Source organism: Pseudopodoces humilis, chromosome 3, assembly GCF_049639895.1.
Source record: "Pseudopodoces humilis isolate 2021_Gansu_Grassland_sample_001 chromosome 3, ASM4963989v1, whole genome shotgun sequence".
NCBI classification, from domain to species: domain Eukaryota; kingdom Metazoa; phylum Chordata; class Aves; order Passeriformes; family Paridae; genus Pseudopodoces; species Pseudopodoces humilis.
The window spans coordinates 113,873,113-113,889,752 of NC_142202.1; the positions used below are offsets into that span (position 1 = coordinate 113,873,113).

General features: G+C 57.5%; 1 protein-coding gene across 2 annotated transcripts; it reads right to left on the reverse strand.

Annotated features, from left to right (window-relative positions):
• Positions 1-905: 905 nt before the first annotated feature.
• STMN4 (stathmin 4) lies at positions 906-12,852 on the reverse strand. Of its 2 annotated transcripts, none has more exons than XM_014261556.2 (6): positions 12,751-12,824; positions 7,539-7,596; positions 6,535-6,630; positions 4,571-4,776; positions 4,270-4,461; positions 906-2,762 (listed from the first exon to the last, which is right to left on the reverse strand). In XM_014261556.2, exons 2-6 carry the CDS (start codon positions 7,549-7,551, stop codon positions 2,703-2,705), a joined length of 567 nt encoding a protein of 188 aa, XP_014117031.2. In that variant the 5' UTR covers positions 7,552-7,596; positions 12,751-12,824; the 3' UTR covers positions 906-2,702. The 2 variants fall into 2 exon arrangements, with proteins under 2 accessions (XP_014117031.2, XP_014117029.2); XM_014261554.2 differs by lacking the exon at positions 906-2,762 and adding an exon at positions 2,785-3,213 and having other exon boundaries at positions 12,751-12,852.
• Positions 12,853-16,640: the final 3,788 nt, after the last annotated feature.

The following is a 16,640-nucleotide window of genomic DNA, read 5'->3' on the forward strand; positions in this document are numbered from 1 at the left end:
GGGAGAGCTGGGAATGTGCGGCCGGATCAGGGAAGGATCCCGGGAATGCTGGGAGCCGCTTCCCGAGGCTCCAGGGGCTCCGGGAGAGCTGGGATTTGGGAAAGGGCCGCAGGGCCAGGAGCCAGGGAATGGCTTCCCACTGGGAAAGGGGAGCTGGGGCTGGGAGCTTGGGAAGGAATTCCCAGAGAATCCCTGGGAGCGCCCGAGGCCGGGATTTGGATGGGACAAAAATGCTTCCCCAAATCCTCGTTCCTCGGGATTCCTCCGGCCACGGAGTTCGGGATAATCCTGGAATCATGGAACGGTTTGGATGGGACGTCACCTCAAGGCTCATCCCATTCCTCGGGCAGCGTCACCTCCCCCCATCCCAGGTTTTTCAGGAAGTGTGGATGGATCCCCGCCCTCTTTTCCCGGTCCCTTTGGATTCAGCCCCGGGAATCCCAAGCCCCTTCCCTGGATTTCTCTTCTCCCTCCCCCGTGGGAATCACCCACCCTCAAAGATTCCCAGGATCAGGATTTCCTTAATCCCGCAGAGGATCGGATCCGGACACTTCGGATCCTCTGGAATGCTGCTCCTAAATTTTTGGGTGCCCTTTCCCAGCGGGTAAAAGGCGGGAAAAGATTCCTGGCGCCGCTTCCTCCCGGGAGCCGGAATTCCCGGGATCTCCTCCTGGCCCCGAGGAACGGCTCCGCTGCCGTCGGCTGTTCCATGGATACGCCGACGGATCATCCGGCTCCATCCCGGTTTTCCAATTGGGGTCCGGATCCGGGATGGGAAACCTCCCAATCCCGCCCGTTTTTTGGGAAAAGAGGGAAACCAGCCCGAACTCCCACCCCAATCCTCACCCTCCGTCCTTTTCCCGCCCCGATCCCGAAAAAAATCCACACGGGAAGCGCCGCAGGGATCGTGGAAACGGAAGGAAAGGCCAAGGCAGTTTTATTTACATCCGTTGAGTACAAAAAGAAGGAGAGCTCGTGCCGCAATCCGCCCCCAATCCCGATTTTTTCCCCTTTCCCAGGAATCTCCCGGGGTCTCCGGGACCAGGGTGGGCGCCGGGAAAGAGCCGCGATTCCCTCCGGAGCCGGATGGGAGATTGGAATGTCTTATCCGGACACGGCCGAGACCGAACCCTTGGTTCGCCAGTCCGGGTTGGGATTTTGGGATGCGGGAACGCTTCCGGCCGGGAATGGAGGGAATTCCCACCCCTCCCGGAAAATCCAATCTTCCTTCTCCCGCCTTTCCCGGGAGGCAAAGAACCCCCGGGCAGATCCCAAAAAACATCTCTTGGAATGCTGGGTTTTTTTGTTTTGTTTTTTTTTTTTTTTCCCAAGGGGTTCCCATGGATATTTTCCCCTGTTTTCCGCAGGGCTCCATCCCAGTTTTGGGGTTTTTTTTCCCCGAGTTTTCCCTCATTCCCTTCCGTCGTGGTCTCCACAGCCCCATCCCGGTTCCTCCCGCCGCTCCGTCTCCGGGAGCCGACGCTTTTCCAGCGGGATAAAGAGGGGGGGTTTTCATCCAAGAATTCCCAGCGGGATTTTTTTTTTTTTTTTAGGGGGGGGCAGATCCTTACAAAAAAACTTTGGGAATTCATGGGGGCTTGGGAAGGAGCCACGGGAGCCTCCAGCAGCCGGAAAAAACACAAAAACCTTTGGAGCGAGGGAATTTCCCTCCCCGACCGCCTCCGGCTGCGCTGGGAGGGCGAAATAAAATAATCCCGGCCGGATCTGGGGAGAGATCCCAAATCCAGGCGGGAACGAGGGAGGGAGGGAGGGAGGGACACCGGGAGACGCCGCAGCCCAGGGATGGGATAGTGGGAGAATGGGATGGGATAATGGGATGGAGTTGGGATAATGGGATGGGATGGGATAATGGGATGGGATTGGGATAATGGAATAATGGGATTGGGATAATGGGATGGGATTGGATAATGGGATAATGGGATGGGATTGGGATTGGGATTGGGATAATGGGATGGGATAATGGGATGGGATTGGGATGGGATAATGGAATGGGATGGGATTGGGATAATGTGATGGGATAATGGGATGGGATGGGATAATGGGATGGGATTGGGATAATGTGATGGGATGGGATTGGGATTGGGATAATGTGATGGGGTGGGATGGGATTGGGATAATGGGATGGGATAATGGGATGGGATAATGGGATGGGATAATGGGATGGGATGGGATAATGGGATGGGATGGGATGGGATTGGGATTGGGAAAATGGGATGGGATAATGGGATAATGGGATAATGGGATAATGGGATGGAGAAGACTCCGGAGGGATTCCTGCCCGCCCCCGCCTGCCCAGCACCAAATGAAAGTCACACACGACGCACATTCCCCACCATTCCCTCCCCACCCGCTCCGGATTCCCAGGGATTTCTCCCGGGAATTCGCCTCCTCAGCCCTCGGCCGTCCCCTCCGGACCTGGCTGACGGGTTCGGACATCCCGAAATCCCGCCCCAATCCCTTCCCTCCCCACCCTCCCCGGAACGACGACGACGACGACTCCGACGGCTTCGCCTCTCGACTCGTCACATCCACGAACAAAGAAAGCAGAGGAACGTCCACCATTCCCACACCAGCATTCCCACACAGCAGCATTCCCGCAGCAGCATTCCCGCACCGTTCCGACCTGGAGCTGCGGAAGCCTCCGGCACCTCCCCGGAGCTGTCAGTCCAAGCAGCGCCTCTTTACCTGGAGGCCTCTTCCTTCAGCTCCTTGTTTTTCCGCACTTCTTCCGCGTGTTTGTCCTGCGGGATCGGGAAGGAGGAAGGGAAGGAGAAGGGGGGAAGGAGGAGGAGGAGGAGGAGGAGGAGGAGGGGGAACAGGCGTTATTCCAGGATTCCAGGATTCCGGCATCCCCACGGCCCAGCGGCTCCGGAGGGGCTTGAAGGCACGAGGTTGATGGCGAGGGACGCCGCCGGCGGCTCGGCGCCGTCCTCTCCTCCCCTGGGGTGGCTTTAAGGGCTGCTGGTGGCACTTGGGGACACTTTGTCCTCGCCCTCTCGGCTACGAGGGAGACGTCCCGGGAAGCCCCCTGGAGCTGGGATTAGCTGGGATTTTCCGGCATTATCTGGCGCTCTCCGCCTCTGCCCCAGCGGAGGCGTTCGGAGAAGGGCACCGGGCGGGCTCCGGATGTTTTGGAGGGAGCTGGAGGTGGTGAGGAGGGTGGGATTTTCCGTGCGGAGGTTGGGAACAGACCTGATTCGGGAGAAAGAAGAGGGCTGGAAGGGGTGGGAAGGGCTCCCGGCACGGAGCTGGGGAGCTGCCGGATCCGTGGGAAGGAAACGCGGGAAGATCCGCCAGCCCGGAGGTGGGAAAAGTAACTGGGGAGCGGCGGGAATTCTGGGATGGAATTCCCGGAGCAGCTGTGGTGGCTGCTGGATCTCTGGAAGTGCCCAAGGAAAGGTTGGGTGGGGCTTGGAGGAATCTGGGATAGTCCAGGGAAAAGCTGGGAGGGGCTGGGAGGGATCTGGGATATTCCAAGGAAAAGCTGGGCAGGGCTGGGAGGGATCTGGAGGTGTCCAAGGGAAAGTTGGAAGGGGCTGGGAGGAATTTGGGATAATCCAAGGAAAAGTTGGGTGGGGCTGGGGGAGACCTGGGACAATCCAAGGAAAAGCTGGAAGGGATCTGGGATAGTCCAGGGAAAAGTTGGAAAGGGCTGGGAGGGATCTGGGACAATCCAAGGAAAAGTTGGGCGGGGCTTGGAGGAATCTGGGATAATCCAAGGAAAAGCTGGAAGGGATCTGGGATAGTCCAGGGAAAAGTTGGAAGGGGCTGGGAGGAATCTGGGACAATCCAAGGAAAAGTTGGAAGGGGCTGGGAGGAATCTGGGATAATCCAAGGAAAAGCTGGAAGGGATCTGGGATAGTCCAGGGAAAATCTGGAAGGGGCTGGGAGGGATCTGGGACAATCCAAGGAAAAGTTGGGCGGGGCTTGGAGGAACCTGGGATGGTGGAAGGTGCCGGGGGTGGAACTGGATGATCCTAAAAGTCCCTTCCACCCCAACCATCCCGGAATTCTACAATTCCTGGGATTCCGTGACACGGGAAAAGGAAGATCCCAACTCTCCGACCTCTCCCAAACCTCCGGTTCCCCCCGGGCATGACCCACCCCCCAAAATCCCAGCGGGATTCCGCACCGGGACGGGAACGGAGACGGAAATCGGTGGTGGCACCCCAGGAGGCGCCGTTATCCCGAATATCCCAGCCCATCCCGAATATCCCGAATATCCCGATCCCTTTTCCCGGCGCCCACCTTCTCCTGGAGGCGCTCCAGCATGGCGGCCAGGTGAGCCTCGCGGTTCTCCTTGTTGGATTCCATCTTGTGCGCCAGCTTCTCCTTGGCCGTCTTGATGAAGTTGTTGTTCTCCTCGATGGCCTTCTGGATCACCTCCCGCTCGTGCTCCCGCTTTTCCGCCAGGTGCTTCAGCAGCTCCGCCTCCTGGTACTGCGGACACCGCATTCCCGGGATAAATCCAACCCTTCCCGGGCCGGGAAACGGGGCGGGGGGGAATTCCCCACCCTGGAAGGGGGGGGGTTGGGAGTGCTGGACCCACCTTTCTCCTCTCCTCGGCCGCTTCCAGCTTTTTCTGGATCTCCTCCAGGGAAGGGTCGCGGCGGCGGGGGAGGGAGGCGTTGAATTCGGGAATTCCGTCGAAGGAGGGGGGTTTGAGGATGACCTCGAAGGATTGGCCCGAGGTGCGTTTGTTGAGCTCGATCACTTCCATGTCGGAGATGACGCACCAGGTCAGGTCCACCGTGTCTGCCGGAGGGGAAAAGGAGCGGAGTGAGCGCCGGGAATTCTCCTTCCGGGATTCCGTTTTTCTTTTTTTCCCGGGATCCGTGAGGTTGGTCGCAGTTTAGCACAAGTGTTTTCCTGGGGTTTGGGGATGGGGCGGAGGAGGGGGGGTAGGAATTCCAGGATTCCTGTGGATGGAGCTGGGAATATCTGGGAGAGCTGAGGGTTGGGAATGTCCCAGGCTTCCTGCTTTGGGAAGTGGGAATGATCCCTTTTCCCGTGTAAATTCCCCTGGGAATGGCCTCTGGACATGGATCAGGCTGGAAAACGTGGAACCCACGCTCCGGGATGAGGGAATGAAGGGTTCCCAGAACTCCTCTGGATCCCAGCCCATCCATGGAGCCAGGTCAGGAATATCTGGGAGAGCTGAGGGTTGGGAATGTCCCTGTCTCTCCATGTGTCATTGATTTGGGAAGTGGGAATGGGACCCTGATCCCTTTTCCCGTGTAAATTCCCTTTGGAATGGCCTCCAGACATGGATCAGGCTGGAAAATGCAGAGCCCACGCTCCGGGATGAGGGAATGAAGGGTTCCCAGAACTCCTCTGGATCCCAACCCATCCATGGACCCAGGTCGGGAATATTTGGGAGAACTGAGGGTTTTGGGAAGTGGGAATGGGACCCTGATCCCTTTTCCCATGTAAATCCCCCTGGGAATGGCCTCTGGACATGGATCAGGCTGGAAAACGTGGAACCCACGCTCCGGGATGAAGGAATGAAGGGTTCCCAGAACTCTGGATCCCAGCCCATCCATGGATCAGGCTGGGAATATCTGGGAGAGCTGAGGGTTGGGAATGTCCCTGTCTCTCCATGTGTCATTGATTTGGGAAGTGGGAATGGGACCCTGATCCCTTTTCCAGAGTAAATTCCCCTGGGAATGGCCTCTGGACATGGATCAGGCTGGAAAATGCGGAGCCCATGCTCCGGGATGAGGGAATGAAGGGTTCCCAGAACTCCTCTGGATCCCAACCCATCCATGGACCCAGATCAGGAATATTTGGGAGAGCTGAGGGTTTTGGGAAGTGGGAATGGGACCCTGATCCCTTTTCCCATGTAAATCCCCCTGGGAATGGCCTCTGGACATGGATCAGGCTGGAAAACGTGGAACCCACAATCCAGGATGAAGGAATGAAGGGTTCCCAGAACTCCTCTGGATCCCAGCCCATCCATGGAGCCAGGTCAGGAATATCTGGGAGAGCTGAGGGTTGGGAATGTCCCTGTCTCTCCATGTGTCATTGATTTGGGAAGTGGGAATGGGACCCTGATCCCTTTTCCCGTGTAAATTCCCTTTGGAATGGCCTCTGGACATGGATCAGGCTGGAAAATGCAGAACCCACGCTCCGGGATGAAGGAATGAAGGGTTCCCAGAACTCCTCTGGATCCCAACCCATCCATGGACCGAGATCGAGAATATCTGGGAGAGCTGAGGGTTGGGAATGTGGGAATGGGACCCTGATCCCTTTTCCAGAGTAAATTCCCTTTGGAATGGCCTCCAGACACGGATCAGGCTGGAAAACGTGGAACCCATGCTCCGGGATGAGGGAATGAAGGGTTCCCAGAACTCCTCTGGATCCCAGCCCATCCATGGAGCCAGGTCGGGAATATCTGGGAGAACTGAGGGAGCTTCCCAAGCCCCTCCGGATCCCAACCCGGCAGAATTCCCAGAAAAGCCCGGAGGCGCCGCGGAGGTCCCGGAATTCCCGGGGTTGGGAAGGGGGTCCCACCTTCGTAGGCGTAGCTGGGCTTGTTGAGGGGATCCGACAGGAAGCAGGAGCAGAAGAGGGAGACGAGCGGCAGCTCCTTCATCTTCTCCTTGTAGGCTGGGAAAAGACAGCGGGATCGGGATCCGAGGGACCGGGATCCGCCGGGAAAGGCTCGGGATGGGAGGAAAAGGGATGGAGGCGGTTCCCGAGCTCCAGGGAAGGGGTGGGATCGGGATCCGAGGGGTTGGGGTGATTCCGTGTGCCAGGGAGAATTTGGGATTGGAGTCAGAGGGATGAGAGGGCTGCCACATCCCAGGAAAAGTTTGGGATTGGGGTCAGAGGGATGAGAGGGCTGCCACGTTCCAGGAAAAGTTTGGGATTGGGATAAAAGGGATGGCGGAGCTGCTACGTTCCAGGAAAAGTTTGGGATCAGGATCAGGGGGATGGGAGAGTTCCACATTCCGGGGAAGGGGTTGGATCGGGATCAGGGGGATGAATGGGTTCCCCCATTCCAGGGAAAAAGTGGGATCGGGGAAAAAGGGATGGGGGAGCTCCATGTGCCAGGGAAGGGTTGGGATCGGGATCTGAGGGATTTCCACATTCCGAAAACAGGCTGGGATGGGGATCCGGGGGATTTCCACATTCCAGGAAAAGACTGGGATGGGATCTGAAGGATTTCCCCATTCCAGGGAAAGGCTGGGATCAGGATCCAAGGGATTTGCACATTCCAGGAAAAGGCTGGGATCGGGATCCGAGGGATTTGCACATTCCAGGAAAAGGCTGGGATCGGGATCCGAGGGATTTGCACATTCCAGGGAAAGGCCGGGATGGGGCCGGTGTCCGTCCCCAGCTGTTCCAAGCGGGACGAGCTGAGGATCCGGACGTGCAAAGGGAAAAGGGGAAGGACTCGGGATTGCCCCGGGCTCTCGATCCCGGTTTGGCACCACCGGAATTCCGGGAGCACCCCGGGGCAGGGATGAGGCCGGGGAAGGCCGGGATGGGGCGGCGGGGTGGGCGTGTCCTACCGGCCAGAGTCATGGCGAGGAAATCCTTGGAATTCTGCAGGAAGAGCGATCCCGGGGCCTGCGGAGGGAAGGAAGGGATCAGCTCGGTGGGGGGGGACGGGAATGGGATGATGGGAACGCGCTGGGATAACGGGATAACGGGATAACGGGATAACGGGATGGGATAATGGGATAATGGGATGGGATAATGGGAATAATGGGATAAGGGAATGGGATACTGGGAATAATGGGATAAGGGAATGGGAATGCACTGGGATAACGGGATAATGGGACGGGAACACACCAGGATGACGGACACATCCCGTGGGATGTTCCCGGCACACGCGGCCCTTCCCAGCTCCGTATTCCAAACGCACACCCGGACACACCCGGACACAGCCGGACACACCCGGAAACGCCCGGACACACCTGGAGACACCCGGACACACCTGGAAACAGCCGGACACCGCCAGACACACCCAGACACACCCGGACACTCCTGGACACACCTGGACACACCCAAAACCTCCCAGACACAGCCAGACACAGCCGGACACACCTGGGCACACCTGGACACACACGGACAGAACCGGACACACCTGGACACAGCCGGACAGAACTGAACACACCTGGACACACCCGGAAACACCCGGAAACACCCGGAAACTCCTGGACACACTCAGAAACACAGCCAGACACACCTGGACACACTCAGACACACCCGGACACACCTGGACACACCTGGACACACACGGACAGAACCGGACACACCTGGACACACCTGGAAACAGCCGGACACAGCCAGACACACCCGGACACACTCAGACACACCTGGACACACCCAGGACACACCCAAAAACTCCCAGATACACCCAGACACAGCCAGACACAGCCGGACACAGCCGGACACACCTGGGCACACCTGGACACACACGGACAGAACCGGACACACCTGGACACATCCGGACAGAACCGGACACACCTGGACACAGCCGGACACAGCCGGAAACACCCAGACACACCCAGACAGAACTGGACACACCCAGAAACACCCGGGACACAGCCGGACACACTTGGACACACCCGGAAACACCTGGGCACACCCAGACAGAACTGGACACACCTGGACACAGCCGGACACAGCCGGACACAGCCGGACATACCTGGACACACCTAGAAACACCCGGACACAGCCGGACAGAAGTGGACACACCCGGACACTCCAGGACACACCCGGACAGAACTGAACACACCTGGACACACCCGGAAACACCCGGAAACTCCTGGACACACTCAGAAACACAGCCAGACACACCTGGACACACTCAGACACAGCTGGACACCACCCAGACACAGCCGGAAACACCCGGACACAGCGAGACAGAACGGGACACACCCGGACACACCCGGACACACCCGGAAATTCCCAGACACACTCAGACACACCTGGACACACCTGGACAGAACTGGAAACACCCGGACACACCCAGACACACCCTGATACAGCCGGACACAGCCGGACACACCCAGACACACCTGGACAGAACTGGAAACACCCGGACACACCTGGACACACTCGGACACACCTGGACACACCTGGACAGAACTGGAAACACCCTTACACACCTGGACACACTCGGACACACCTGGACACACCTGGAAACACCCGGACACAGCTGGACACGCCCGGAAACACTCAGACACAGCCGGACAGAACCGGACACACCCGGACACAGCCGGAAACACCCGGAAACACCTGGATAGAACTGGACACATCCGGACACAGCCGGACAGAACTGGACACACCCGGACACGCCCGGAAACACTCAGACACAGCCGGACAGAACCGGACACGCCCGGACACACCCGGACACAGCCGGACCCCTCCCAGATTCCCCCCATCCCGAGATTCCCAGTCCTCCGCTCCCCCATTCCCGATCCTCTCCCTCATCCCGCCGGGATCGTTCCCGGTGTCTCCATGGGCGTGGCAACACCCCCAGGACTCCGCCCCACCCCTGGGAACGGGAATTGGGAACCAGGAAAACCGGGATAATCCCGGCTCCGACGCATTCCCGGGGGTTCCGGGCGGCGTTCCCGTGGAAACGCCATTCCCAGCCGCAGGAAAACATGGAATGAGGCGGGATTTGAGGGATGATGGTTCCCGGATTTTGGGGGAGGATTCCCAGATTTGGGGGATGATTCCCGGATTTGGGGATGATTCCTGGATTTAGGGGATGATTTCCGGATTTGGGGAATGATTCCCAGATTTGGGGAATGATTCCTGGATTTTGGGGATGATTCCTGGATTTGGGGGATGATTCCCGGATTTGAGGGATGATTCCCGGATTTGAGGGATGATTCCCGGATTTAGGGGATGATTCCCGGATTTGGGAGATGATTCCCGGATTTGGGAGATGATTCCCGGATTTGGGAGATGATTCCCAGATTTGGGAGATGATTTCCGGATTTGGGAGATGATTCCCGGATTTTGGGGATGATTCCCGGATTTGGGAGATGATTCCCGGATTTGGGAGATGATTCCCGGATTTGGGGAATGATTCCTGGATTTTAATCCCCAAATCCTTCCTTTAAAGGCGGGATCCCCGAATCCCTGCGGATCCCTCGGGAACGAGCATTCCCTAGGGAATGAGCCACGCCCCAGCCATCCCGAGAAATCCCAGCCCTCATCCCCAAATCCTGCTGGGATCTGCTCCTGGAATCCCAAAAATAGCCCAGAAATCCCAAAAAATAACTGGGAATCCCAAAAAATAACCCGGGAATACAAAAAAATAACCCAGGAATCCCAAAAAATAACCCAAGAATCACAAATATAACCTGTGAATCCCAAAAAATAACTCAGGAATCCCCAAAAATAACCTGTGAATCCCAAAAAATAACTGGGAATCACAAAAAATTACCCGGGAATCACAGAAATAACCCAGGAATCCCAAAAAATAACCCAGGAATCCCAAAAATAATCTGGGAATCCCAAAAAACAACCTGGGAATCCCAAAAAACAACCTGGGAATCCCAAAAAATAACCCGGGAATCACAGAAATAATCCAGGAATCCCAAAAAATATCCCGGGAATCCCAAAAAATGCCCGGCCGCGGCTCCCAGGGGTTGCCGGCGGTGGGAACAGGGGGAAAACGTGGGAATATCCAGCTGGGATCACCACCCGCTTTTCCATGGGAATGCCCCGATGGCTTCCCGGAGCACGGATAACCGGGCTGGAAGCGATTCCCTGAGCTGCCGGAATTCCCAAATCCCGCTTTTCCCAGGGATCTGCCGGCGTTCCCGAAGCTCACGCGGCGCTCCCACGGGATGGAACGTGGGGATCGCCCACCCGAGCTTCGGGAAAACGGGATCCGTCCCTATGGATGCGGCCGGCGGGGAGGGGAGCGCTCCAGCCCCGTTCCCGCCGGGATCGGGGAGCTTTTCCAGGGGTTGGGAGGAGGGAATTCCCGCCCTGTCCCATTCCCAGTGGGAGCGGGGTGTGGTTGGGGAGATGCCGCTGTCACCCCGAAATCCCGGCGAGGATGGAATGATCCCGTTCCCGATCCCGTGATCCCATTCCTGACCAGGTGATCCCATTCCCGAGCCCATGATCCCGTTCCCGACCCCGTGATCCCATTCCCGAGCCCACGATCCCATTCCTGACCCCACAATCCCGTTCCTGATCCCATCATCCCATTCCTGACCCCATGATCCCACTCCTGACTGCATGATCCCATTCCCATCCACAAAATCCCATTCCTGACCCCACAATCTCACTCCCAACCCCAGGATCCCATTCCCAACCCCGTGATCCCATTCCCGACCCCACAAATGCCATTCCCGACCCCACAGATCCCATTCCCAACCCCACAAATCCCATTCCCGACCCCACAGATCCCATTCCCAACCCCACAAATCCCATTCCCAACCCTGTGATCCCATTCCCGACCCCACAAATCCCATTCCCAACCCTGTGATCCCATTCCCGACCCCACAAAACCCATTCCCAACCCTGTGATCCCATTCCCAACCCCACAAATCCCATTCCCGACCCCACGATCCCATTCCCGACCCCACAAATCCCATTCCCGACCCCACAATCCCATTCCCAGCCCGGCGCACGTGGCCGGGAGACGGATCCCGATCCACCCCTCCCCCCCCGGGGGGCTTTTCCCCTTTTCCCACCCTGAATTCCAAGGAAAAGACCCTCCCACCCCCCCGCATTTTTCCCTGGAAAAGGCATCCAGGGATGGATGGAGGAACGGGAAGGGGTTTTGGGAATCCTGGGAGGCTCCAGAGGGGGAAAAGCGGGATGGCAGCGCCTCCTCCCTCCCCCCACCTTTGCTTTTTCCCTGGAATAAAAATTCCAGGAATTCGGCTCCTGCCCTCCTGGGGGGGGGAGGGGGCTCCGCTCCCAAATTTTGGGGGGCTCTGGGTGGGGCCGGGGGCGCGGCGGGCGCAAAATCCCGGGAATGCTGAAGGTTTTCCAGGGAATGCTGAGGATCCTCCCAGGATTAGAGGGTGAGGGGCTCCCAAAAATCCGGGATCCCGGGAATGCGGAGGGTCCGCCCCGGGAATTCGGGACTCCGAGGGTGCCGGGGGAGGCGAAATCCCGGGAATTTTTTGGGGGGGGATCCGGGTCTCCCGAGGATTTTGAGGGTGCAGAAATCCCGGGAATTATTTTGGGGAGGGGTCCGGGTCTCCCGAGGATTTTGAGGGCGCAGAATCCAGGGAATTTTTTTGGGGGGGCGGTTCCGCTCCCTCAGGGATGCTGGAATGGGGTGGGTCCCCCAAGGATTCGGGGGATGCGGATCCCCGGAAAATTCTGGGAATTCTGGGAATGCCGGGGGGGGTGAGGATCCCTCGGGAATTCTGGGGAAAGGCGAGGAGCATCCCCACCCCAACCCCCCCACAAAAAAAATCCCAGATGAGGATTTGAGGATGAGGATTTGAGGATGAGGATGAAGATTTGAGGATGAAGATTTGAGGATGAGGATGAGGGTGAGGGCGAATTCCAGGCGCTTGGAAAACGCCCCGGGAAGAGCCGGACGAGCATCCCAAAAAAAACGGGATTGAGGACAAAAAAAAAAAAGTCCATTTTTTTTTTTTTTTTGGGGGGGAAGGGAGGGCTCCCCAAAAACCTTTTCTCTCTCCCCAAATCCATCCAAACCCTCCCTCCGGGAGCGGAACCGGCGGGAATTCCCGGAGAATTCCCGGAGAATTCCAGCGGACTCACCTGCCGGCGGTGGTCGCGCTGCTCCTGGCGCTCTCCCGGCTCCTTTAACGCGGCTTTGGAAGATCCCGGGCGGGGGGTCCCCAGCGCCCCCCATGACATCATCGCCCGGCTCTCTGATTGGTCCAGAGCCCCTGCGAGTGAGGGCCCCGCCCGGTGACGTCACAGCCCGCAGCTATTTTTGGGGGTCGGAGCAAAAAGGGAAAAAAAAAAAAAAAAATGAGGGGGGGGAAAAAAATGGGGGGAAAAAAAATAAATAAAAAAATGGGTGGGAAAATGGGGGATTAAAGAAATGAAAAAAATGGGGGGGGATTTGGGGTGAAAAAGGGGGATTTTGGGGGTGGGAGAGGGGCGCGGAGGGACAAAGGGACAAAGGGACGCGGAGGGGTCCGGGGCGTCGCGAGGGGGGCGAGGGGTCCGCGCGCCCCTCTGGTCACGTGACCGGGGACAGCGGGGCGGGGCCCAGATTTGGGGGGGGGGGGTGGGCAGCGGGGTGACGTCACCGGGTGGGGGACAATGGGGTGACATCGATATGGGGGGGGGCAGATTTGGGGACAGTGGGGTGACAGATATGGGGTGACAGATATGGGGACAGTGGGGTGACAGATATGGGGTGACAGATATGGGGTGACAGATATGGGGACAATGGGGTGACAGATTTGGGGACAATGGGGGGACAGATAGGGGGACAGTGGGGTGACACCGATATGGGGACAATGGGGTGACATCGATATGGGGTGACATAGATATGGGGACAGTGGGGTGACAGATACGGGGACAGGAGGGTGACATCGATATGGGGGGGACAGATATGGGGACAATGGGGTGACAGATTTGGGGACAGTGGGGTGACAGATATGGGGTGACAGATATGGGGACAGTGGGGTGACATCGATATGGGGGGGACAGATATGGGGACAATGGGGTGACAGTGGGGTGACATCAATATGGGGGGACAGATATGGGGACAATGGGGTGACATCGACATGGGGTGGTAGATATGGGGACAATGGGGTGACAGATTTGGGGACAATGGGGTGACATAGATATGGGGTGACATAGATATGGGGTGACAGTGGGGTGACAGATATGGGGTGACAGATATGGGGACAGTGGGGTGACATCGATATGGGGGGACAGATATGGGGACAATGGGGTGACAGATTTGGGGACAATGGGGTGACAGATATGGGGTGACAGATATGGGGTGACAGATATGGGGACAGTGGGGTGACAGATATGGGGACAATGGGGTGACATCAATATGGGGGGACAGATATGGGGACATTGGGGTGACATCAATATGGGGTGACAGACTTGGGGGACAGTGGGGTGACACCAATATGGGGACAATGGGGTGACAGATATGGGGACAATGGGGTGGCTTCAATATGGGGGGACAGTGGGATGACACCGATATGGGGACAGTGGGGTGACATATTTGGGGGGACAATGGGGTGACAGAGATGGGGACAGGAGGGTGACATCTCCAAGATTTGGGGACAATGGGGTGACATCTACATGGTTTGGGGACACTGGGGTGTCCCCTCCATCCCGAAGGACAATGGGGTGACATCTCCAACATTTGGGGACAATGGGGTGACATCTCCAAGATTTGGGGACATTGGGGTGACATCTACAGGATCTGGGGACATTGGGGTGTCCCCTCCATCCCGGGGGACAATAGGGCGACATCTCCAACATTTGGGGACAATGGGGTGTCCCCTCCCAGACAATGGGGTGACATCTCCAAGATTTGGGGACAATGGGGTGTCCCCTCCCAGACAATGGGGTGACATCTCCAACATTTGGGGACAGTGGGGTGACATCTCCAGGATCTGGGGACATTGGGATGACATCTCCAAGATTTGGGGACAATGGGGTGACATCTCCAGGATTTGGGGACAATGGGGTGGCATCTCCAGGATTTGGGGACAATGGGGTGTCCCCTCCATCCCGGGGGACATTGGGGTGTCCCCTCCATCCTGAAGGACAATGGGGTGACATCTCCAAGATTTGGGGACAGTGGGGTGACATCTCCATGGTTTGGGGACATTGGGGTGTCATCTCCAGGATCTGGGGACATTGGGGTGTCCCCTCCCCTCTCCCAGCTCCAGGTCACATCCCAATCCACCCCCATTCCCAAATTCCCTCCCGGATTCCTCCTCCCCCGGCCCCAGTCCGGGCCACGGGACCAGGGAGCGGCCCAGCCCCAGATCCCAGAACTATTTTGGGGCCGTTCCCGGCTCCAGGGAATCCGGGTGGAACCGGGACACCTCCGGAATGCCGAGCCCTTCCCAAATTCCGCCTCTCCTTCCCCAAATCCGCCTCATCCCGGCCTATTTTCCGCCGGCGGATACGGTCACACGCCCGGCACCTCTGGGAGCCGTCCCGCTATTTTTAGGATTTCTCCGTTACGCACCGAGCACCGGAAAAGTTTTGGGAAGGCGGATCCTTCTGGAAATTTGGGGATTTGGGGTGGGTTTGGGGGGGCAGGACGTTGGGAAGGACGGGATGGCCCGGTTGGAATCGCGTATTCCGGCTCCGGAATGTTCCATTGCAGTTTGGGAGGGGCTGGGAGAAATCTGGGATAGGGGGAGGAATGGGATGGGATTGGGATTGGGAATGGGATTGGGATTGGGATTGGGATTGGGATTGGGATTGGGATTGGGATTGGGATTGGGATTGGATTGTGATTGGGATTGTGGATGGGAATGCAGGACTGGGAATTGGGATTGGGATTTGGATTGGAATTAGGATTGCAATTGGAATTGGGATTGTGGATAGGAATGCAGGATTGGGAATTGGGATTGGGATTGGGATAGGATAAATCTGGGATAGGGGGAGGCGGATATTGGGGTGGAATGGGACGGGATTGAGATTGGGGTTGCGATAGAGCAGGAATGAGATGGGCTGGGATTGGAATTGGGATTGGGAATGGGTTTGGAATTGGGTTTGGGTTTGGAATTGGGTTTGGGATCGGGATTGGGATTGGAATTGGGATTGGAATTGGGTTTGGAATTGGGTTCTGGATCGGGATTTGGATTGGATAAATCTGGGATAGGGGGAGGTGGATGCTGGGGAGGAATGGGATGGGATTGGGATTGGGATTGGGATAGACCAGGAATGACACGGGTTGGGATTTGGATTGGGATTGGGATTTGGATTGGGGTCGGGATTGGGTTTGGGATTGGAATTGGGGTTGGGATTGGGATTGGGGTTGCGATTGGGATTGGAATTGGGGTTGGGATTGGGATTGGATAAATCGGGGATAGGGGGAGTTGTCCTTGGGCTGGAATGGGGTGGGATTTAAGGCCCATCCCAAATTCATTCCACGATCCAATGATTCCGTGGGAGGGACCCCTGAAATTCCCAAAGGATCCTCCCGGCATCCTTTCCCTGCTGGGAAGGATTTGGGATTCCCATGGGAAGGACGGGAGCACATTCCCGAGGGACAAAGGCCGGGAAAGGGTCAAATCCCAAAGGGGCCGAGCTGGGGACAAAGAGCCCTCAGTGGCTCTGGGGACGTCCCGGCCGTGCCTGGCACCGGCAGCGCCTTTGGGATCAAATCCTGGAGCCGGGAATGACGCCGGGAACATTGGGAGAGGTCCCAGCTCCTGGAATGTCCCAGTTCCAGGAGTGGATTTTTTAGGGATGGAGTTCGGGATCAAACCCTGGGGCTGGGAATGACGCCGGGAACATTGGGAGAGGTCCCAATTTCTGGAATGTCCCAGTTCCAGGAGTGGATTTTTCAGGGATAAAGTTTGGAATCAAATCCTGGAGTTGGGAATGACACCGGGAACATTGGGAGAGGTCCCAGTTCCAGGAGTGGCTGATTTTAGGGATGGAGTTTGGGATCAAATCCTGGAGCCGGGAATGACACCGGGAACATT